Source organism: Chiloscyllium punctatum, chromosome 27, assembly GCF_047496795.1.
Source record: "Chiloscyllium punctatum isolate Juve2018m chromosome 27, sChiPun1.3, whole genome shotgun sequence".
NCBI classification, from domain to species: domain Eukaryota; kingdom Metazoa; phylum Chordata; class Chondrichthyes; order Orectolobiformes; family Hemiscylliidae; genus Chiloscyllium; species Chiloscyllium punctatum.
The window spans coordinates 27,408,969-27,434,798 of record NC_092765.1 but is presented as its reverse complement, the minus strand read 5'-3'; the positions used below and the strand labels follow the sequence as shown (position 1 = coordinate 27,434,798).

The 25,830-nt window shown below is 41.0% G+C and overlaps 1 protein-coding gene across 5 annotated transcripts in view; it reads left to right on the top strand.

Annotated features, from left to right (window-relative positions):
- The window catches only part of LOC140453579 (dyslexia-associated protein KIAA0319-like protein), a 107,829-nt gene that overhangs the window by 44,659 nt on the left and 37,340 nt on the right, over positions 1-25,830 (top strand). For all 5 annotated transcript variants that reach the window (XM_072548384.1, XM_072548382.1, XM_072548385.1 and 2 more), the window contains exons 7-9: positions 3,160-3,247; positions 8,525-8,617; positions 9,429-9,561. In XM_072548384.1, the coding sequence (XP_072404485.1) occupies positions 3,160-3,247; positions 8,525-8,617; positions 9,429-9,561 (314 nt within the window). The remainder of the gene's footprint in view (positions 1-3,159; positions 3,248-8,524; positions 8,618-9,428; positions 9,562-25,830) is intronic.

Below are 25,830 nucleotides of genomic sequence, written 5' to 3'. Positions count from 1 at the left end.
GTCCAGCTTGTCAAGATCTGTTGAGAAGCATCACGACGTGCTTCATGAATTAGTGTTCTTTTCTGATTTGAGTGTAGCCTGCAATATAGAACTTCAAGTAATAGAAATTTATTTTTCTCCTCCTGTGCACAAGTACTTGAGGATAACTTGACCTGATAGGGTGAGGTAGACATTAAGTTGGCATTAGGGATATAGAGTCATAGACATGTACAGCATGGAAGCAGACCCTTCGGTCCAATCGTCCATGCTGACCAGATATCCCAACCCAATCTCGTCCTCCTGCCAGCACCTGGTCCATATCCCTCCAAACCCTTCCTATTCATATACCCATCCTAATGCCTCTTAAATGTTTCAATTGTACCAGCCTCCACTACTTCCTCTGGCAGCTCATTCCATACACATACCACCTTCTGCATGAAAAAGTTGCCCCTTAGGTTTCTTTTATATCTTTCCCCTCTCACCCGAAACCTATGCCCTCTAGTTCTGGACTTCCCCACCCCAAGGAAAAGACTTTGTCTATGTATCCTATCAATGCCCCTCATAATTTTGTAAACCTCTGAGGTCACCCCTCAGCCTCCGACGCTCCAGGGAAAACAGCCCCAGTCTGTTCAACCTCTTCTTGTAGCTCAAATCCTCCAATCCTGGCAACATTCTTGTAAATCTTTTCTGAATCCTTTCAAGTTTCACAACATCTTTGTGATAGGAAGGAGACCAGAATTGCATGCAATATTCCAACAGTGGCCTAACCAATGTCCTGTACAGCTGCAACATTACCTTCCAACTCTTGTAATCAATACTCTGATCAATAAAGGAAACCATACGAAACGCCGCCTTCAGTGTCCTATCTACCTGCGACTCCACTTTCAAGGAGCTATGAACCTGCACTCCAAGGTCTCTTTGTTCAGCAACACTCCCTAGGACCTTCCTATTAAGTGTATAAGTCCTGCTAAGATTTGCTTTTCCAAAATGCAGCACCTTGCATTTATCTGAATTAAACACTAATTGCCACTTCTCAGCCCACTGGCCCATCTGGTCAAGGTCCTGTTGTAACCTCCTTCGCTTTCCACTACACCTCCAATTTTGGTGTGAGAGATGGATAGAGGGCCATGAGAGTATTAGGAGCTGTGGGGGTTGGATAAAGGATTAAGGGTGTAAAGTGGCATGTGCTAAAATGGATGGGACATGGGGTGAGGGAGAAATGAAGACCGGAAGAAGGTTTTTAAAAATTTTTTGCCCAGCTAACTTTAGGATCTGGCAGCCTCCTCAGCTCCTTTGAGATTGCCCAGGTCCATTCTCAACCAATCTGACTCCCAATATCCAACAATGAAGATTTCATGGTAATGCCATCTGGTTGGGAAATATGGTGTTAAAACTGAATTGTTCAGTTGCTGAGTTCATGAGTACAGTGAACGCTGTTTCATGCAATATTGATGTTGTCATGACTTCGTGCTGCAGTGCAGATGTCTATGGCTTCCTTAAGCAGTTCATGGATGGAAAAGTTAGCAATGTCAAATGAGCACATGGATACGACATGGCTATTGATATGCAAGTCCTGTTATGGTCTTTGCAAATGCTATGGAATTCTCCACCATGTAAGTGGAAAGCTTACTCAATACTGGTTGTAGCAATTCACCCAACCATTTGGCCACTTCACGTTGTGCTGAATCATTTATAAAGGCTTACAACACCAAAACAGGCCCTTTGGCCCAACTCGTCGATGCCAACCAGGTTTCTTAAACTGATTTAGCCACATTTGCTTGTGTTTGGCCCAGGTCCCTGTCAACCTTTACTATCCATGTATCTGTCCAAACGTCAGTCATGGATAAGATTGTATATACATATGTGTGGGTACAGTGAGCTCTGAGGACAAACCCAATCATATATGTCGTCTGGCACCTCATTTAGCATGTTTCTAAATAAGGCTGTCAAGTCATGAAGAGAGGCAGATCCAATGTATACAGATTTGAAATGGTCATTAAGGATGCTGTGCATTTTGTTGATTTGTAGTCATGATTGTTTTGAATAACTTCTCCAATTGTTTTATTAGATTTTTGGATACTTATGTCCTTGAGGCTTCACAGGCTGCCAGGCATTCACAACACATACGGAGATTGGGCATGTAGTTTGGAATCCTGCATTATGCATGTGCTGGATCAGCTCGGCATGTCTTTATGGACTCACTGTATTCAGTAGACACTGGTTTGGGTCAGGCTAGCTAGATTGAACGCAGTTTAAACGCATCAAATTCTTTTCCAATTTGATGTGAACCGATGGAACACCAAGGCTGGAGCCATACAGAAGGACAAAATTCTCACTTTCAGACAGTTCATGATCGGAGAGCTTTACTACATTTATTGGCAGTTTTTCATTGCGTTGCCAGAAACTTCACTGCAATGAGTTTATGGCAGGCACATTGTAACCAGGTTCTGGTTATGGTGCAGCCATCTATTGAAACAATGTAGCAGCATTAACAGCTCAAATAGAAAAGTAATCTGTGTTTGTTTGCTACTGTATTATTTGCATGGGTTTATGACATTTTTTGAGATTTATTTGTACAACTCTAATACTTTAAAACCATCAGTTTCTTGTGCTTATGTTTGTAAATCTGACTTTTCATTCCAGCAAACTTGAAATATTAACCTTAGGTATGTAAAGTGTCGGAGTTGTCTGATGTCCGTTCTCAGAATCTGTATTTCAATAGTACAATATAATATTCTAGCTGCAGAATAACCTTTTGGGAATGCACAGTCAAAAATGCTGAGGCTAGAGGATTGACTGACTGACTGAGATGGGAAAGTATAAACGTGGCAAGTGAGAGGATCTGTTTCATCTATTCCCAAGCAATATGCTTTACTGTGTTAAAAGTCTCAGTATTGACTCGTGTTGGGAGTAATTTGTTTCTGGTGTTTTCTGGTTGGTGCAAGGATAAATCCACAATTTTAAAGGCTAATGCATTGTTGGAAAACAATAGGGAGGTAATGCGGTTTAAGTTTGATATTCATAATTCCGATATGCTATGTATGCAGTATATTCTATCCTATTCTGAAGCAAAATATTTTGTTTTATGTGATAGAGATAAATGTTAAATGTAATTTTAGTGCAACTCCAATGTTTATGCGGTGTATGGCATTGTAACTTAAATGTATTTGAATTTTTCAGCTTTCGATTGGTTTCTACATGTTTAAAGTAATCGTTCAAGGGGACAATGCATATGGAGAAGGATCAGTGAATGTTACTGTCAAACCAGGTTGGTATTTGTGGTTTTAAATATGACCAAGAATAGGAGGAGGTAGAAAATCAGGACAAATAAATTCTAGAAAGCTAAAGTGTATGTGTAAATGCTAACAAGTAGGTGGGCAAGTTGTGCTTTGAAAATGCCAGGATTTACCTACTGACTGTGTAATCTCTCAGGTGGGCTTGCATGGATTAGAAGTGAAATTTTTGAATACAGATGAAAGTTAATTGAGAGACTCCTCAATTGGGTAAACAATTTTGTTCAACCTTATGGCTGTTTTAAAATGTGTGAAATATCCTTGCTTTCAGAATGTGCTTTTTGTTTTGGTCTAGAATAGTGTCATCGAGATTGCAATTTTTAGTCTGAAAGCAATGTAAGAACAAATGTCCAAATGTTACCACATGCTGTAAGCTGATAATCTTTACTTATTTAAAGTATCATTACAGTTGGTAAGTGAACGATATGTATTAATTGCATAAGTTCACTTTGTGGATGGCATTTTAAACAGTCAATTTGTTGCAATTTCAAGTTGATTTCATTGAGAAGGCAGATTGGTTATGGGAGACTTTAAATGTCTTTTTTCTTGGTAGTTTCTTTTTTAAAGAGGCAATACATTCCATTGCACGCTGTCTAGATTTATCATCAGGTAGTCTCTCATACCAAGTCTTGTAGAATTTGAGACCATTTATATTTCTGTCATCTGGAAGCAATTCATGTCAGTGATTTTACATGATAAATACCTGTGACCACATTTATAATGGAAAAATCTGTCATGTAGCTATACCTATTTAACAAATATGGACTCCACTGACACAAGGTTACAATGTCATAGAGTCATACAGCATGAAAACAGACCCTTCAGTCCAACTCGTACATGCTGACCAGGTTTCCGAAACTGAACTAGTCCCACTTGCCTACATTTGATCCATATTTCTCTAAACCTTTCCTATTCACGTACCTATCCAAATGTCTTTTAAGCCTTGTCATTGTACCCACGTCCACTACTTCCTTTTGTAGATCATTCCAAATGTACATCACCCTCTGTGAAAATATTGCCCCTCGGGTCCCTTTTAAATTTTTCTGCTCTCACCTTAAACCTATGCCCACTAGTTTTTGACTACCCTATCCTTGGCTATTCACTCTATCCATGCCTCTCCTGATTTTATAAACCTTGGTAAGGTCACCCCTTAGCCTTCAACATTCTAGGGAGAAAAGTCCCAGTTTATACACCCTCTCCATAAAACTCAAATCCTCCAGTCTTGGTAACATAGTTGTAAATATTTTCAACACCATTTCCAGTTTAATAACATCCTTCCTATGGCAGGATGACCAGAAATGGACACAGAACTCCAAAGTGGCCTCCCCAATGTCTTATACAGCCACAACTTGATGTCTCAACTTCTGTAGTAAGTGTCAAATGCCTTCACCACCCTGTCCAGCTGTAATGCCCAAGGTCTGTCTGTTTGACTGCACTTCCCATGGCCCTATGGTTAACTGTGTACTTCCTGTCCCCACATTTAACGGGAGAAGCATAACTCTCTACTAACCGCCATCTCTGCACCTTTAACAATTAGCGCACTTAGACTTGCCTAAAGCTGCCACCATTTGTTCACTCCCAGCATTTGCACACACTTGCTGCTTATAAATGTGCAAAATTTGGTTTGTCTTACCAAAATGTAAGACCTCACATTTATCTAATTAAACTTCATCTGTCACTTCTCAGCCCATTGGCCCATCTGATCAAGATCCCATTTTACTCTCAGATAACCTCCTTCACTGGCACCAGGGAGGCAATGCACCATCCTGAAGTTTCATTAACAAAAATACCTGTTGGGCCCTGACTGGAGTGTGCCCCCTATCACAATTGCTTGTTTGGACCTTGACATACCCTGCTTAACAGCAGAGCCAGCCCCGGTGCCCAAGACCTGGTTGTTACTGTTATTTTCCTTGGAAGCTATCCATTCACTGCAAAAGTGTCCAAAAGATACACTTGTTTGAGAGAGGATTAGCCACAGGAGATACCTGCACAACCTAGCATCCACCTATCTACCTGCAGTGTCCACCTCCCTGAATCGTTCATCTATCACACGCTCTGCCTCCTGTATTCTCCTTAGCATCTTCAACTGCCTCTCAATTGATCCAAACAGTCTGATAGGTGCCAAAACACACTTCCTGCCAGCATAGTCACCAGAGACAGTCAACTGCTTTCCTTTCTCCCACATCTGACAGGAGGAATATAACTCTCTACTAACTGCCATCTCTGTCCCTTTAACAGTTAGCGCACTTAGGCTTGCCTAAAGCTGCCACCATTTGTTCAATCCCAGCATTTGAACACACTCATTGCTTATAAATGTGGAAAAAGGAGTTTCTAACATCTAGTATGTTTAGACAAGAATTTTCTGAATAATATTAATAAATTTCTAATCAGGCTGATTGAATTTTTTTAAACAAAAAGGAATAGCATTGACTTCATATTGAAAGATCAAATCCAAAGAATGGAATTGATGGAAGAAAGGAACAGAACCTTTTTTATGGATTGTGTGGATACAGCTGACACTATTTTAAGTATAACAGAGTGGCGTGAGGACCAGGGGATCAAAGCAACAGAACTTTTTCATTTCAAAATACTAAATTATTAAACACTACTGAGCTTTCTAAAAATACATAAATGATGGCAGGCAGCGCATTGGGATATTATTCCAAAATAGAGTAATATGTTTTAGCCTCAGCTGCATTTGTTTTGTTATCAGAGCTGGAGTACAGGCTTTCATGAGAAGCTAATATGTTTCGAAACATGAGAAAAAAGCCGAGGGAACAAAAGCAATGATAGTCATGGAGAAAGTCCATAAAATTGTCTTCATGTTTAACATCCAAGTTTTCCTGCTTATTAATTAGTCATTTCTGCCTTTGGTTTCAACAATTAAAAACTACTTGCATGAATTATTTTTGGGAGTTCTGATTTTCTATTCTTCAAACTGATTATGATGGTTCACTGTGTAACATGAGTAACTGCTAGTGAAGGGTTACTAGCAACTTTCAGCAGTGGCATTAGTGCAGTTAAACGTAGAAGTCAGGAAGTTAATGAATGAACTACGCTCCTCCTCCTGGTTGGATAGAGTCGTGGTCCACCAAGGAGGATGATCAAAAAAATGAAAAGGTATGAATTTGTAGTACAATGTACTACCAAAGAAATTGGGGCTTATCCATAAGAGTGTGTGAATTTTTAACTGAATAATACACCTGAATTACGATCAAATAACATCTATAGCAGTGATAATTAACTTTAACAACTTTAGAGAGTCATTTTCACAGATGTAATCATTTATTGGAGTTTTATTAGACCTTTTCTTTCTGCTTTTATTTATCCTAAACTCCCCTCTCTTTCTTCCCTATGTTTTATTTTCTGTACATGATTTCAAATTGGATTAAGGTGTGTCTTTTGCCTAGCTCTTTAAGGATACTTGAATCAGATTGTATAAGGAACCACACCATTGCTAGCCACCGAAACCTAGAAGATAGGAGCAAGAGTAGGCCATTCAAAACTCACTTGCTACATCATTAATTATCATGGGTGATCATCTAGCTCAATGCTCAAATGCCTCCTCCCAAAGTCCTTGATCCCTTGAACTAAAGAGCAATATCTACTATCTTCCTGAAAAACAAGTTTTCGTCTCAACCACTTGTGTGGTCATGAATTCCACAGGCTCACCACTCTGGTTGAAGAAATTCCTCCTCATCTCCGTTTGAAAAGGTTTACCCCTTACCCTTAAACCATCACCCCAGGTTCTTGACTTAACGACCATCGGGAACATCCTTCCTGCATCTAACCTGTCTTGTCCTGATTGTGTCTCATTCTGCCACGATCTTCCAAATGCTCTGCTATAAAATCCTTGTGAATAGACTGTAGCATCTTGTTCACTACCAGTGTCAGACTCCCTTGTCTTTAATTCTGTTTTCTCTCTATCTACCCCCTTTTTTAAATAGTGGGGTGACATTAGTTACCCTCCAGTCTGTAGGAAGTGTTCAGAAATCTAAAGAACTTAGATGAACACAAATGCATCCACCCTTTCCAGGGCAACTTCCTTAAGTACTCTGGCATGTAAATTATCAGGCCCTGCTGATTTACTAGCCTTCAATCATATGAATTTTTCCAACACCATTTCTACATTAAGGCCGATCTGCTTCCGTTCCTCCCTGTTCACATGGATCATGGATCTCCTGTAGAGAATGCTTTGCTTTGGCTCTCTCATAATTTAGAGGCTTTGAGATTAGTGTAAAAGCAAAAGTCCACAAAGTCTACAGAAAACTGCAAATGCAATAGACTGCTGAATCTACGCCATTGTGATAAAACATGAAATCATGTCTGTTTCTTTTGAATTTTTGAAGTTGTGCACCTGTAATTTTCAAACATAAATCCATTTAATTTTATTTTTGGGTTTATTCTTGGAATATGGACAACACTGGCAAGGTCAGCACTTATTGCCTATCCCTTATTGGACTCAAGTAGGTATTGAGTATGGCACTGTGCATTGTGCATATTGCCTTGTCACTTGAATAGTTCTAAAATTATTCTGGATTAGTGGTGCCGGAAGAACACAGCAATTCAGGCAGCATCCAAGGAGCAGCGAAATTGACGTTCGGGCAACTGCTGTGCTCTTCCAGCACCCCTAATTCAGAATCTGGTTTCCAACATCTGCAGTCATTGTTTTTAACCTCAGTTCTAAAATTACTTTACATTTGGAATACTGAGAAATATGATTCTTTAATTACTTGCATTCTAAGTCTTTGAAGGTTATCAAGAAATCTAGGTTTGTTGCATTGTTCAAGTTATGTTGACAATTGTCAATGCTACATAATTTGGAGATGCCGGTGTTGGACTGGGGTGTACAAAGTTAAAAATCACACAATACCAGGTTATAGTCCAACAGGTTTAATTGGAAGCACACTAGCTTTCGGAGTGTCGCTGCTTCATCAGGTGATAGTGGAGGGCTCAATCCTAACACACAGAATTTATAACAAAAATTTGCAGTGTGATGTAATTGAAATTGTACATTGAAAAGCTGATTGTCTGTTGAATCTTTCATCTGTTTGAATACTGTGATAGTTTCACTTCTTTCATGTGTAAATCATAAAACCTTTTTTTTTAAAAAGTTGCATTCTCAGGTTAGCTGTTAACAATGAGTGACAGTTAGACAATATGTTGATTAGTGATTAAGGTTTTGTGGCTGTTGTTTCAGCAAATTAACTACTTTTTTAAAAAAACGAAATGATGACTGGTTTATTTTACAGCACCTCGTGTCAATCAATTTCCAGTGGCTATTGTATCTCCAAAATTCCAAGAGATCTCACTGCCTACAACATCTACTTTTATTGATGGAAGCCGTAAGTTTTATAGATTGATTTAATATAGTACAGATGCTGTATTTGGTGATAGAATTTTGCAAAAGCTTTTCTTTTTCAAATCTTGAAATTTGCAAATAAACCTCCTACCACCTGGAAGGACAAGGATAGTAGATGCACCCACCTCCAAGTTCTCCTCTGCGTGCTATCCTGCTGGGAGCTGTGATGCTGTTTCTTCACTGTATTTTGGTCCAGGTTCTGAAATTCTGTTCCAAGTAGCATTGTGGATGTTTGTACACCCCAAGGACCACCGTTCAAGAAGGCAACCAATTCACTTTCTCTGGGCAATTGGGGATAGTAAATCAATGCTGACCAAACCCACTTGCCATGAATGAATTCTTAATAATTCACTTGCCATGAATGAATTCTTAATTCAATGTAAGAGTTGAGTCATCTGAATCTTGTGTTGTTTTAAACATTGTTTTACGATTAATAAAAGTAAATTAGATAGTGGTTAGCAAAGTATTATGTGAAAAAAATTACACCTTCAAATATGCCTTCAGATGAAAATAACCAGTGGGTTGACATTGTAACGGTCAGCGTTTATACATGAATAATGACAGCTTATTTTTTACTTCCTCGAAAATTTTACTTTGAACTTTTTGGTTCAAAGGATTTGCTTAATGACCTATCTGCTCGGATCAGTGTTGCAATTAACTGTTTTTTTCTGGAATTGCTGTTAAACTTCATTGGTGTGTTACTGTGTTTTATAATGTGTTGCAGTACTATTAAGAAGTTTTGCCATAATGCAGCTGTCAAACTAAAGTACAAATAAATTCTGTTCTATTTCCAGAAAGTACTGATGATGATAAAATTGTAAGTTACCAATGGGAGGAGGAGAAGGGTCCTTTGCGAGAAGAGAAAGTATCTGCAAACACACCGATCCTGAAACTGATTAACTTGGTTCCAGGCAATTACACATTCAGGTACACAAATGTAACTAGGCCTGTGTGCGTGGAATAGATGAAGGTGGTTAGTATAAATTACTCACTGTCACTGATGTGGAACACTAGCTCTGGCAAATAAGAGATTTTCTTTTCCCAACATTGGTTGTTTGATTTTATTCATGATTTCTGGCACTTTTGTCTGACAACATCCAGTTAAACAGGAAGGACTGCAATATTTGCCAAATTTAGGTGTGTCAGAGTGATCTGAAATTGTACTGAATGTATTTCTCCATTAGCTTATATAATTGCACCTCAGGCATTGTTTTAAATTTCATTGTGTATTTTGTTTTTACTTCTTTTACTCCTTTATTGTATCCAATCCTGATTTTGATACAATAGCCAGAGGTTGGCAGGCAGCGTACTTTCTGTGCTGGTTTTACATTATGTACCTGTATTTAAACTGCAGCTTTGAATGATTTGTATAGCACTGTTGAAGAGTTGCTCTGTATTTGAGTAGTTGGCTTTGAGGACTCATTATGTGAGGACTACAGATGCAAACCTATAATCTAGTGTGTGATTAACTTGTCAACTGAAGTTTTTCCATAGAATAATTACATTGGATGTATTTATTCATGTAAAAATACATCTGAATGATGTAAACCTGAGTCAACCAGAATTCTGTCATATTGTTTCTAATCCTATCATCCCTAGGAAACGCAAGAATAGTAAATAGATCAGTAATGGGATGCTGTTAATGAATTTCAGTTGCTCTGTGTTCTTAACAAAACTTGTATTTTCAATCTGGACAATAGGTCACAAAATGGCATTTATTGTCTGTTCTTTGATTAACCAGAGATATACTACAATCCTTATCATGTTTGTGTCTGCCTGGTGGTAATGATGTTCACAACTGTGTGGCTTATTAAAGGATCAACCATATAGCATTGGAATCACAGAAGAAAGATCGGGTAGAGATGGAGATTTCAAAACTTTAAATTATGGGATTTGGGATTCCTAATAATCAGCACACTGTACCTGTCATGGCTGGGGGAAGAAGGTAATGGGCTTAAGTATGCAGAACCAAGAATGAATGAATGGACATACTCTGATAGGAGAATCTGTTGAATAATCAGCGATAGATTAATTATGTGAACAAAGATGACAACTGACTGCTTTGTCATTGTTATTTTTACACACTCTCACAATTTGAAGTTCACTAATGGGTCAAAATATGGATTCTGCTAATGTAATCAGGTGAAATGAACTACAATAATAAACTGAGATTAGCTTGGTGCTGGAAAAGCACAGCAGGTCAGCCAGCATCTGAGGAGCAGGAAAATCGACGTTTCGGGCAAAAGCCCTTCATCAGGAATGAGGCTGGGAGCCTCGGGTCAAGAGATAAATGGGAGGGGGATGGGATTGGGGAGAAGGTAGCTGAGAGTGGAATAGGTGGATGGAGGTGGGGATGAAGGTGATAGGCCGGAGAGGAGGGTGGAGTGGATAGGTGGGAAGGAAGATTGACAGATGGGAATAGGTCATGAGGATGGTGCTGAGCTGGAAGGTTGAAACTGGGGTAAGATGAGGGAGGGGACATGAGGAAACTGGTGATGTCCACATTGATGCCATGAGGTTGAAGGGTCCAGAGGCGGAAGATGAGGCGTTCTTCCTACAGGCATTGGGTGATAAGAGAGTGGTGGTGGAGGAGGCCCAGGACCTGCGTGTCCTCAGCAGAGTGGGAAGGGGAGTTGCAATGTTCAGCCATGGGTGGGGTTGATTGGTGCGGGTGTCCCAAAGATGTTCTCTGAAACGCTCTGCAAGAAGGCATCCGGTCTCCCAATGTAGAGGAGACCATATCGGGAGCAACAGACACAGTAAATGACATTTGTGGAAGTGCAGGTGAAACTTTAATGGATGTGGAAGGCTCCTTTGGGGCCTTGGATGGAGGTGATGCAGGAGGTGTGGGTGCAGGTTTTGCAATTCCTGCAGTGGCAGGGGAAGGTGTCAGGAGGGGAGAGTGGGTTGTTAGGGGGCATGGACCTGACCAGGTAGTTGCAGAGGGAATGGTCTTTACAGAAAGCAGCCAGGGGTGAGGAGGGAAATATATCTCTGGTGGTGGGGTTAGTTTGTAGCTGGTGGAAATGGCAGAGGATGGTGCGATGAATGCAGAGATTGGTGGGGCAGAAGGTGAGGACTGTGGGGGTGTTCCCTTATTCTCTATCCCTTATTCCCATATTCCCATATTCTCCATCTCTGCTGCATCTGCTCCCAGGAGGACTAGTTCCACCATAGAACACACAAGATGGTCTCCTTCTTTAAAGTTAAAAATCACACAACACCACGTTATAGTCCAACAGGTTTAATTGAAAGCACTAGCTTTCAGAGCGCTGCTCCTTCATCAGATTTTTAACTTTGTACACCCCCCGTCCAATGCCGGCATCTCCAAATCCTTCTTTAAAGACCGCAATTTCCCCTCCGACGTGGTTGGTGATGCCCTCCAGTGCATCTCATCCACGTCCCGCACCTCTGCCATCCTACCCGACCCTTCCAACTGCAGTAGGGACAGAACCCCCGATCCTCACCTTCCACCCCACCAACCTCGGCATACATCACATTTATCCTGTGCCATTTCCGCCAGCCACAAACTGACCCCATCACCAGAGATATATTTCCCTCCCCACCTCTCTCCGCTTTCCATAAAGACCGTTCTCTCCGCAACCTCCTGGTCATATCCATACCCCCTAACAACCCACCTTCCCCTGCCACCGCAGGAATTGCAAAACCTGCCCCCACACTTCCCTAATCACCTCCATCCAAGTCCAAAGAATTGCTAGTTCACTGTTCTTTGTGATGAAGTATTATTATTTCCTAGTCTGGAAATATCTGGCTGAAAACTCAAAACTCTGGCAATGTTTGTGCAAAGCTTTAACCCAGATTAAAACAACTGCCTTTCCTTTTCACATTTCAGTGAAGTTTCAAGGTAGATCAAAAATCAATATTGTAGCAAATAATATAAGTATGTGCAAAACTAATGTGTCCCAAAATTCAAAATTGTCTTTTTAAATAAAAATCAATTTGAGCTTTTGGTATTGTGATTTCACCAGTAAAGCACTCATTAGATACTAATGGATGAGGAAGCCTTCTGGATTACTGAACTTTCAAAAACAATGGTTGTTTTTTTACATGAAATAGAGACAGAAAGCTTTGTTACTTAAAACTGAATATAGAATTCAGTTGGCTTTTGGGAATGGAGAATCATCACACAAGGACTTCAAGAACTCAATCAGTGGCTGTTTTAAAAAATACATTCTATCCTATGTGTAGAATCCTTCAATTTTATGTCATTACAGGGTTTTTTAAAAAAAAACTATATTGAAGTTGGATAATTGAAAGTATTTGAAACAGTTCAGGTGAAGGAACTGGCAAATGCAGAACATATGTACTTCACTGTTGAGAGGAAAGAATTGTGTAGGAAATATGAAAATGAGATAAGGCTGAGGATTAATATTGCAGTTTAACTAACACAAGCTGGAGAGTGGAAAATTGGGGAAAGAAACAGGACAGTTATCCCCTGGAGTTCATTCTGTCATTCAGTAAAATTATGCTAACCTGCACCCCAATCCATTGACCTGCCTTTAATCCAAAAGTGTCTCAGTGTCAGTGTTGAAAGTTTTTCTTTGCCCATAATCCAGTCTTTTGGGAGAGAGCATTCCAAATTTTGACAAAATTATGAAAGAAAACAGACAGCACAGTGGCTCAGTGGTGAGCACTGCTGCCTCAGTGCCAGGGAGTTGGGTTCAATTCCACCCTTGGATGACTTTCTGTGTGGAATTTGCACATTCTCCCTCTGTTTGCACAGGTTTCCTTTAGCTCCAGTTTCCTCCCACAGTCCAAGGATATGCAGGCTAGGTGGAGTAGCGATGGAAAATGCAGAGTTACAGGTATAGGGTATGGGTGGGAATGCTTTTTGGAGAGTCTTAGTCATAGAGTCATAGAGATGTACAGCATGGAAACAGACCCTTCGGTTCAACTTGTCCAGATATTCCAACCCGATCCAGTCCCACCTGCCAGCACCCGGCCCCATATCCCTCCAAACCCTTCCTTTTAATATACACATCCAAATGCCTCTTAAATGTTGCAATTGTACCAGCCTCCACCACTTCCTCTGGCAACTCATTCCATATGCGTACTACCCTCTGCATGAAAAAGTTGCCCCTGAGGTTTCTTTTATATATTTTCCCTCTCACCCTAAACCTATGCCCTCTATGGCACCACGTTTGCCAACCTCCAGTCTTCCGGCACCTCACCTGTGACTATCGATGATAAAAGTATCTCAGCAAGAGACCCAGCAATCACTTCTCTAGCTTCCCACAGAGTTCTCGTGTACACCTGATCAGGTCCTGGGGATTTATCCACTTTTAACCATTTCAAGACATCCAGCGCTTCCTCCTCCTCCTGTAATCTGGACATTTTGCAAGATGTCACCATCTATTTCCCTACATTCTATATCTTCCATATCCTTTTCCACAGTAAATACTGATGCAAAATATTCATTTAGTATCTCCCCCATTTTCTGTGGCTCCACACAAAGGCCGCCTTGCTGATCTTTGAGGTGCCCTATTCTCTCCCTAGTTACCCTTTTGTCCTTAATATATTTGTAAAAACCCTTTGAATTCTCCTTAATTCTATTTGCCAAAGCTATCTCATGTCCCCTTTCTGCCCTCCTGATTTCCCTTTTAGGTATACTCCTGCTTCCTTTATACTCTTCTAAGGATTCACTCGATCTATCCTGTCTATACCTGACATATGCTTCCTTCTTTTTCTTTAGTCATCCAGCATTCCCTATACCTACCAACCTTCCCTTTCACCCTGATAGGAATATACTTTCTATGGATTCTTGTTATCTCATTTCTGAAGGCTTCCCATTTTCCAGCCATCCCTTTACCTTTCTCCAATTTAGAGCTTCAACTTTTAGATCTGGTCTATCCTTTTCCATCACGATTTTAAAACAAATAGAATTATGGTCGCTGGCCCCAAAGTGCTCCCCCACTGACACCTCAGTCACCTGCCCTGCCTTATTTCCCAAGAGTAGGTCAAGTTTTGCACCTTCTCTAATAGGTACATCCATATACTGAATCAGAAAGTTGTCTTGTATGCATTTAAGAAATTCCTCTCCACCTAAACCTTTGACACTATGGCAGTCCCAGTCAATGTTTGGAAAGTTAAAATCCCCGACCATAACTACCGTATTATTCTTACAGATAGCTGAGATCTCCTTACAAGTTTGTTTCTCAATTTCCCTCTGACTATTAGGGAGTCTATAATACAATCCCAATAAGGTGATCATCCCTTTCTGATTTCTCAGTTCCACCCAAATAACTTCCCTGGATGTATTTCCGGGAATATCCTCCCTCAGCACAGCTGTAATGCTATCCCTTATCAAAAATGCCACTCTCCCTCCTTTCTTGTCTCCTTTTCTATCCTTCCTGTAGCATTTGTATCCTGGAACATTTAAGCTGCCAGTCATGCCCATCCCTGCGCCATGTTTCTGTAATTGCTATGATATCCCAGTCCCATGTTCCTAACAATGCCCTGAGTTCATCTGCCTTTCCTGTTAGGCCCCTAGCATTGAAATAAATGCAGTTTAATTTATTAGTCCTACCTTGAACCTGCCTGCGCTGACTGTTTGATTCACTTCTGTTCTCAACTGTACCATTCTCAGATTGATCTCTTTCCTCACTATCTCCCTGGGTCCCACTCTCCCACCTTACTCGTTTAAATCCTCCCAAGCAGTTCTAGCAAATCTCCCTGCCAGTATATTAGTCCCCTTCCAATTTAGGTGCAATCCGAACTTCTTGTACAAGTCACTTCTACTCCAAAAGAGATTCCAATGATCCAAAAACGTGAATCCTTCTCCCGTACACCAGCTCCTCAGCCATGCATTCATCTGCTCTAGCCTCCTATTCCTGCCCTCATTAGCTCGTAGCACTGGGAGTAATTCAGATATTACTACCCTTGAGGACCTCCTTTTTAAATTTCTGCCTAACTCTGTAATCTCCCTTCAGAATCTCAATCTTTTCCCTTCCTATATCGTTGGTTCCAATGTGGACAATGCCCTCTTGCTGGCCCCTCTTCCCCCGTTTGAACATTCTGCACCCTCTCTGAGAAATCCTTGCTCCTGGCACCAGAGAAGCAACCCGCCATTCTGCTTTTTCTCTGCTCGCCACAGAAACGTCTGTCGGACTACAGAATCCCCTAACACAATTGATCTCTTGGAAGCCGACGTACCCCTCGTTGCATTTGAACCAGTCTCAAAACCAGAAACTTGGCTGTTCGTACTACGTTCCCCTGAGAATTCATCACCCCCTACATTTTCCATAACAGCGTACCTGTTTGAAATGGGTATATCCACCAAAGACTCTTAGACTAGCTGCCTACCTTTCTTACCCTTCCTGGAGTTAACCTATCTATGTGACTGTATCTGAGACTTCCCCCCTTCCTATAACTGCCATCCATCACATACTGTTGCTGTTGCAAGTTCCTCATCGCTTCTATCTGCCTCTTCAACCGATCCATTCGATCTGATAAGATTCGCATCCAACAGCATCTATGGCAGATACAGTCCGCAGTAACTTTTAAACTCTCTTTAAACTCCCACATCTGACAAGAAGTACATATCACTGCAAAGGCCATTTTTTGCTCCTTCACAATCTACAGACCCAGAAAATATCACCGTCTTATTCCTCTACAAAACAGTGCACCAGGATAAATTAATAGCTATGGCTATATTTTAAGTTTAATCAAGAAACTTGGCTCCAAAAACATAATCAAGAAAGAACCCACTGTACTCACTAATACAGCCTTTCCCTTAGACAGATTTAAAACAATAATTAACTTATCTGATTCTGTGTTGTGAACTTCACCCAAACCGATTCCTCCAAAATTAGTTGTGAATTTCACTGTTTGTTAATTTTCCCAGGTGCACTCTGATGTCCAGCGATACATGAATTCAAAAACAGCAAAGGCGCAGTAACTGTGCAGGCTATCTCACTCTCTCTCACTCTCTCTCTCTCACTCACTCTCTCTCTCTCACTCTCTCTCACTCTCTCTCACTCTCTCTCACTCTCTCTCACTCTCTCTCTCTCTCTCTCTCTCTCTCTCTCTCTCTCACTCTCTCTCACTCTCTCTCACTCTCTCTCACTCTCTCTCACTCTCTCTCACTCTCTCTCACTCTCTCTCACTCTCTCTCACTCTCTCTCTCTCTCTCTCTCTCTCACTCTCTCTCACTCTCTCTCACTCTCTCTCACTCTCTCTCACTCTCTCTCACTCTCTCTCACTCTCTCTCACTCTCTCTCACTCTCTCTCACTCTCTCTCACTCTCTCTCACTCTCTCTCACTCTCTCTCACTCTCTCTCACTCTCTCTCACTCTCTCTCACTCTCTCTCACTCTCTCTCACTCTCTCTCACTCTCTCTCACTCTCTCTCACTCTCTCTCACTCTCTCTCACTCTCTCTCACTCTCTCTCACTCTCTCTCACTCTCTCTCACTCTCTCTCACTCTCTCTCACTCTCTCTCACTCTCTCTCACTCTCTCTCACTCTCTCTCACTCTCTCTCACTCTCTCACTCACACTCTCTCTCTCTCTCTCTCTCTCTCTCTCTCTCTCTCCTGTCCTCACCATGTGCTTCCTATGTCTGCTCTTCTCCCTTTTAAAACTCCTGTTGTTTTGACTTGTTTTTTCCAAAGTTCCAATACAATGTAACAGCATATACAACAGTAATTGCCGCGCCTGCAATCCAAGGAAATCACCTCCAGCACCTAAAATACCTCAAAAAAAGAAGCAGCTCTTACAGCTAGAAATTTTTCCCGTCCACCATCTTGGAATACCCATAGAGAGTACAGCATGGAAGCAGACCCTTCGGTCCACCCCGTCCATGCCAACCAGATATCCCAACCCAATCTAGTCCCACCTGCCAGCACCCGGCCCATATCCCTCCAAACCCTTCCTATTCGTATACCCATCCAAATGCCTTTTAAATGTTGCAATTGTACTAGCCTCCACCACTTCCTCTGGCAGCTCATTAGTTGCCCCATATCTTTCCTCTCTCACCCTAAACCTATGCCCTCTAGTTCTGGACTCCCCGACCAATGGGCCGAATGGCTTGCTTCCACATTGTGGAGATTCTATGATTCTATAAAATCAGGAGACAGCTTTTTGCACTCAGTGGCCTCATTATAAAATTATGTCCTTTGTTTGGAATCATCTCATAAGAAATAGTATCCTAGAAGATAACCATATTTTAACAAAATCCAAGTCCATACTTTTAATTCTAGCACTATGTTTTGGCCCTAACTTAATAACCATCGCCTACTCCCTAATTCAATTGTCTCGGGCATGCTTTCAGACCATATTTAATGCTGAGATTCCCCTTTTTCTTTTAAATAGGTCACGTTGTATACAAAACTTTAAAAAATACAAACTGACAGGATGCTTTTACTCTGTATGTTGAAGTTCCAAGTGCCCCTATCCAGTTTCTTCGAATGTGTTCCTTACTTTATGAAACAGTCAGATATTGCCCACCAATTTCAGTTTGGAGATTTTTAATTCTGCAGCATCTGTTTTCAAACCGCAATATCGATCCTTAGACACATCTCGTTTTCATGTTTCATTGAGTGTACATTATCCTGTCATGACTTATTTTCAGTGTAGCACTCAATAATATTTCTGTTGAATTCACTTAGAATTTTTTTCAATTGTTTTTAATAAGAATGATATATCTAATGCCTTACCAAGAGCAAGAGTTTCTGGCACTCAGGTTCCTTTTCCTACTCCTGATCTTTTTAGCTTTTCAAACTAAAGGGCAAAATTTATCTTCCTTAGCCAGAGAAATTTTATAACCTTCCTGCACTAGAATACACATGACATAGGTGAGCAGCATCACTGAAAACAAGTTTCACGTTCCATCACCTTCCCAATAATGGAAATCTCAAAGCACCATGTTTCCTTTACTTTCAATGCTTTGTCTGTCCGAATAATATTCCCTAGCTTGGGATTTTTCAAGGTGTAATCAACTGTAGTAACGTAACAAAAACTGTATTTGGAAATTGTGCAGCTGAAGGTAGGTGAAGCAGTTCCAGTGAAGGCACTGGCAAATGCAAAACATACTTAGCATAACTCCACCACTCCTGAGAGAGTAAAATTACATCGGAAATATGATACTTGTTCAGGTGCCCAGCAAATTCACCTATTTAATTTGACTCTCACAATTCCTCCATTTCTGTCTTGAAGCTACTGCATTTTATTGTGAAGACCTAGTTTGACAAATAGCAATGAGGCTCAGATTTGCTGATGCAAAATGACATTGGCCAATTGGCTGGTTTCTAATCCAGTGTACTTCAGTTTAGAGCAGAGTAGCTTTTATGTCATTTCTACCATATACACCTGATACAGTAAAAATGAGACAGCATTCCTCTGGGACTGAGGGTGCGACATTGACAGCACAAACGTACACCGCATAAATGTACAAGTGCAAAACATACACGTTTTGTACGAATGATAAATAATAGGCATTTTTCAAGCAGAATTTGAAGTCGTGCAAAGAATTTCAGATGGGGGAAGAGTCCAATTATGCTGTCAAGGAGTCAGCTGGCTTGGGGAAGAAACTGTTGCACAGTCTGGCCGTGAGAGACCGAATGCTCTGGTATCTTCTGCCAGATGGCAGGAGGGAGAAGAGTTTAAGTGAGGGGTGTGTGGGGTTTTCCCCAATGCTCTTATCCTTTCGGATGCAGCATGTGGTGTAAATGTCTGTAATGGAGAGAAGAGGAGACCCTGATGATTCTCTCAGTTGTCCTCTCTATCCAGTGTAGGGTCTTACGTTCCGAGATGGTGCAACTCCCGAATCAAGCAGTGATGCAGCAGCTCAGGGTACTGTGAATAAACCCTCTGTTGAATGTGGTGAGGATTGGGGGATGGGAGGTGGGCTTTCCTCAGCCTGTGTAGAAAGTAGAGACACTGCTGGGCTTTCTTGGCTATGGAACTAGTGCTGCGGGACCAGGTGAGATTCTCCGCTGGATGTACGCCAAGAAATTTGGTGCTTCTCCTCGTCTCCATGGGGGAGCCATCGATGTCCAGTGGAGAGTGGTCGCTCCATGCCATCCTGAAGTCAACAACCATCTCTTTCATCTTGTCCATGTTCAGAGACAGGTTTTTGGCTCTGCACTAGTCCGTTAGCTGCTGCACCTCCTCTCATTATTCTGATGTGTCATTTGTGGTGATGAGACCCACTATAGTTGTATCATCAACAAAGTTGATAATGTGATTCAACTTGTGCATTGCTACACAGTCGCATGTCAGCAGGGTGAACAGCAGTGGACTGAGCAAACAGTCCTGGGAGGCCTTTGTGCTCCATGTGATGGTGTTGGAGATGTTATTCCCAATCCAGACTGACTGAGGTATCCCAGTCAGTCTAGGATCCAGTTACAAAAGGAAGTATTTACGCCCAGCAGACTCAGCTTTCCAATCAGGTGCTGAGAAATGATTAGTTTTAAATTGAATTGTATTTATTGTCATGTGTACCAAGGCACAGTGAAAAGCATTTGTCTTGCAAGCAATACAGGCAGATCACAGAGTTAAGTAGCATAGCTAAGTAAATAATGGGTAAACAGTGGCAAATTCAAAAACACAGAGTTTGTGAGTTCATTCAGAAGTCGAACAACAATCGGGTTGAACTGTTTTGAAACCAGCTGGTGCATGTGTTCAGGCTTCTGTACCTTCTCCTCAATGGTTGAGGTTGTAGAAATGCATTGCCAGGGTGGGATTGATCTTTGAGAATGCTGGTGGCCTTTCCTTGACAATGGGCCTGGTAGATGGATTCTATAGATGGGAGGTTGGCCTTTGTGATTGTCTGGGCTGAGTTCACCACTCTCTGTAACCGTCTCTGATCTTGAACGGTACAGTTGCTATACCAGGTAGTGATACATCCAGACAGAATGCTCTCGATGGTGCACCTATAAAAGTTGGCAAGGGTATTCGCCGTCATGCCAAATTTCCTCAGCTGCCTGAGGAAGAAGAGACGTTGTTGGGCCTTTATAACCAGTCCGTCCACCTGACAGTCCAAGAAAGCTTGTTGTTGATGACCACTCCCAGGAGCTTGACACTCTCCACTCGTTCCAACTCTGTGCTGTTAATGTGTAGGGGGGCATGAGTAACATCCCGCTGAAAGTCATTAATGAGTTCCTTGGTTTTTCCGGCATTGAGAGCTAGGTTGTTCTCGGTGCACCATTTTTCCAGGTCTTCTACCTCCTGTCTGTAGTCTGTTTAGTCTATATCTGAGATTCGACCGACTATGGTGGTGTCATCAGTGAATTTGTAAATGGCCTTAGTCTGGTATTTGGCGACACAGGCATGGGTATACAGTGAGTGCAGTAGGGGGCTGAGTACGTATCCTGGAGGTCTCCAGTGTTTTGTTAGTGAGGATGAAATATTGTCCCCAGTCTTCACTGATTGTGGCCTGTGGGTCATGAAACTGAAGATCCAGTTGCAGAGAGTGGGGCTTAGTCAGAGATCACTAAGTTTAGTCGTCAGTCTCGAGGGGATAATAGTGTTGACTACAGGTTAGCCTTCAATGAGTAGGATTCTTACGTAGCTGTTCTTGGAGTCAAGATGTTCTAGGGAGGAGTGAAGGGCAAGAGATATGGCATCTGACGTGGATCTGTTGATCCGACAGGCAAATTGGAGTGGGTCAAGAGTAGTCGGGAGGCTGGAGTTCATCAGTGCCATGACCAGCCTTTCAAAGCACTTCACGACCACCGAAGTCTGGGTGGTAGTCATTGAGACATGCTGCATAAGCCGCCTTAGGCACAGGGATGATGTTGGCCCTCTTGAAACAGGCAGGGCCTGCTGAAGGGAGAGGTTGAAGATATCTGAGAAAACCTCTGCTAGTTGATCTGCATATGCTCTGAGTGCACAGCCTGGTACTCCATCTGGTCCCATCACTTTACTTGGATTCACACAAAAGAAAGCTGATCTGACCTCTGATGCAGTGACTGTTGGGATAGGTTCATAAGAACTTGTCAGAATAGGTGTTACCTCTCAACTGAAAGTCTGCTCAAAGTGAGCATAGAAGGCATTGAGACGATCTGAGAGGGATATGTCATTGTTTGCTGTCTTGCACTGTCTATTTTTAAACCCTATGGTGGTATTCAGTCCTTGCCGGGTGTCTGTCTGGATCTCTAGTTTGGATTGGTATTGGTCCTTGGCTGCCCTAATGGCTCTGTGAGGGTCATACTTGGATTCCTTATATTTGAGTGGGTCTCCTGATCCGAATGCCTCATGCCTGGTTTTTAGCAAGTTCTGTATGTCCTGATTCATCCAGGGTTACCTGTTGAAATCAGGGAGTTAACAATTGTGCTTAAATGGCACGTGATGATACATGCCTTTGAGAGTTTTTTGCTCTGTTCTGTTCGTCTTGATGTGGAGTTGTTGGACTGGGATGGACAAACTCTGAACTTACATGACACCAGGTTATAGCCTAACAGGTTTATTTGAAATTACAAGCTTTAGATCTCCTCCAGTGCCAGCATATCCTTCCTTAGATACGGGGCCAAAAATGCTCACAATATTCCAAATTAAGTCTGACCTGAGCATTATACAACTTCAGCAGTCTATCTCTGCGCCTGTATTCTAGTCCTGTTGAAATATTTCCATCTCTAAATTCATCAATGAGTCAATAAAAAGAGACATTTTGTTAAATGTTCCACATCTGGTCCCTATCCACTTTTCCATCACTTCATCTACAATTATTTTCTTTACTATGAATTATTGATGAGGAAAACTTCCCAAATCTTTTAAAAACAAAAAAACATAAAATAGACATTTTTATCCTCTGCCTTTAAACCCATAGCCAGTACCTCGTGGAAATCTCCTCCTAAAGGTAGGTTTACTATCGGCTATGATGTTGACCTTCAATATTTCTGACGAATCTCACATCTATCACTTCATTCTACTGTGAGCTTATCACCCTCCCATCCCTTATTCCTGCATGTTATACTAAAATTTTAAACCTTTTGTTAGAGGACAGATGGGCAAACTGTCTGTCCAATCTTACCACAATTGACTTTGTCATCTCGCTTTCTACCTACCGAAATCAACATTACCTCACCATATCACAAAAGAAATTATCTATGTTCCATTAAAGGAATGTGATTGTTTCATAATGGCATAAATTGCAAATTCACAGATTTTCCAAATATAGTAACTTCGCTGACTTTCATCTCTGGTTCCACCTGTGCTTTCATCATTAATGGCCAAGTGAGTAACAAGGATATTTCTCTGGGTGCAATGTTCATGCTAATGAAATGATTGATTCTGCCTATTTTATAAGGACTTAACCACATCCTTGTTTTCAAAGATTTTAGTGCATTATCATTTCCAATTGTGAAACTGATAAAACTCTCATTCCTTAACTTTGTCTTGACCTTTATTACTCCAAGTCTAGACAGCATTTTAACCAGATCATTCCACACATGGTAGATCTACATCCACTGTCTAATTCTACACAGTTGAAAGGCTAAACCAGCAACACATATATCACTGAGCTGAAACTTCTTGTGACCAATGCATTGCCCTCTCATTGGTCTGTATCTCCGTCTTCCATTATTAAAAGTTTGGTTTCTTGTTTAGTTTGGGATATTGTCACTTACACCATTTAGGACATGCATGGTTTAATAGCATTTTGAATTGCCCCTAAAACACAAATTGACTGCACTCTGATCATTTCTGGGGTCCATTCACATTAATTCCAAATTCTCTTAGCTTCTCAACTTTAGCAATAGCATTTCTGTCCATTTATGTTTGATGCTGTTGTCCTTTCATGTTGTCACTTGCGACCTGTATCTCAAAGGTCCTGTCAATTTGTTAACAATGTGCCCTCCATTATCTGTCATGTTAATGATTGCTCCCTTTGTATGATGAATGCTGCTGGAGCAAAATGCTTTCCAAGGAATTTTTAGTGCTTTGACATTTGTGCTAGCAGCTCTGGTCAAACTGGACATCTTTCCAGCACTGTAAATACCAGCACAAATTGGGAAATTTCCAAATGAAATTTCTGAAAATCTCATAGTTTGCTGAATTTCGTTATGTACTTTTCCTTAGTACTAGCCTCAGTATTTCTAAATTTGTCAAAATCTGACCACATCTCATAGCCAGTCAATAATTTTTTTTTTCTTTTCTGATAAAATGTATCCACAAAACTTAACAATCTGTCTGAAACTTACCCATGTTCAAAACATAAGGCTCCGGTTTGAAATGAACTTTGCTTCTGATCCTGTTCCTGTATGGTAGTGAAAGTGTTTCCTATTTGGTAAAGAGGTAACCCAGGTCCACATTGTAACTTCATTCTTCCACCATATTAAGTGAAGTTTGTTTATATCCTTTGGAATCCTTGTATCATTTGAGGACCTTGATAACATTACCCCTTAATTCAAGAATCCACATGCACACAGCCTGCTCTCATTAAATTCTTTGACTCTTTAATTCAAATAAATCTATATGTTTGAAGGCCTATGTTCCATTTTTTAATTGCCAGTGTTTCTTTGTATCTGTGAACCTGTTGGCAATTTATGTACCTGGAGCTGGAAAGTCAAATTGCCTTGCTTTTCTGCAATTTGTTGTCTCTCAGTAGTATGATTTTTTTTTGATCATCTTGTAATCCTAGGGAAAACACTGGACCATATTGAACTCATTTGCCATGGTGTTCCCCACTTTCTAAGTGCTCCTTTATAATTTCTTGCCTGCATTTGCACAAGTTGCTGTGCTGCCAGATTTGTGTATCCAGGTTAGCATCAAATACCAACTCTCTATCCCTTCATATGTATCAGGGAATCTGATGTTGAAAAGTTGAAGCCCCATTTGATTTGATACATTATTGTCACGTGTAACTAAGTACAGTGAAAAGTTGCATTTTTGCATATAGTGCAGCAAATCATAACAAAGACTCAAAGATCATCAGGTAATCGAACAGAGTGAGGAATACAGAGTTACGGCTGCAAAGAAGGTGTACAGCAAGCAAGATATTTGAGAGGGCCAATCAGAAGTCTAATGACAGCAGTGAAGAAGCTGTTCTTGAATCTGTTGGTACATGTGTTCAAACTTTTGTATCTTCCTAATGGAAGAGGTCGAAGAAATTATGACTGGGGTGGAAGGGTCTTTGATGTTAGCTGCCTTTCTGTGGCAGTGGGAAGAATAAATAGTGGATGGAGGATTGGATTGCGTGATGGTCTGGGCTGTGTTCACAACTTCCTGTAATTTCTTATAGTCCTGGGCAATGCACTTGCTGTACCAAGCTGTGATCATCCAGATTGAATGCTTTCTATGGTGTGTCTGTAAAGGTTGGTGTGAGCGTCCTTATGGACATACTAAATTTCCTGAGGAAGAAGAGTTGTTGTTGCGCCTTCTTGACCACCCCTTTAACATGGGTGGTCAAGGTCAGATTGTTGCTGATTGTCACTCCTAAAAACTTGATGCTCTTGGCCATCTCCACTTCAGCTCCATTGATATAGATAGGGATGTATCCTCTTCCTTGCTTCCTGATGTCAGTGATTGGCTCTTTAGTTTTGCAGATTCCTGGACATATCACTTGACAATTGAATTCTATTTACACACCAAGTATTGATGAGACAATTTCATTCATCAAGTGCCTCCGGATTAGGAAAATGATTCTCAAGAAAGTTATCAGGCACAATGTTATGTCCTTTTTAGTGCCATGGGTCTTCAATTATTACTATGATCAGCCTATATACTCTATTTTGATTGTAAATGTAGACTCAGGAACTTATGTTGGTACAGAGGTATACTACTTGAAATGGATATTTCATATAGAAAATCTATAGGCACGGCAAGACTTTGAATATGTGTTTGTGCCTCCGTATAATCATTTGAGGCAGTTAGAACAGATGCACTTAGAAAATTTTGAGTCAGTGTCTTGATCTAACTGTGTATTTTATCCCCATTACTGAAACACAAATGTTCAAATTGTGTTTGGGTTGCCTGGGTGTCTACAAATGAACCTCTGCAGATCATCTATGAAATTTAAATCTACGCTTCCATTTATACGTTTCTAGCTCAAATAATAAATACTGTAGGATCTTGGTGTTCTGGTTTTTAAGATTTGTCTGGCAATGAGGGAAAGTCTTAAGAACACCCTTTCTCAATTTGAGCTCATGATCTGCAAAAAAAGGACAAACCAGTGGCTGAAGAATAAAGTGGATTTCGAGCTCAATTGCTCCTGGGACCACCTTGTCAGAGCATGGAGAC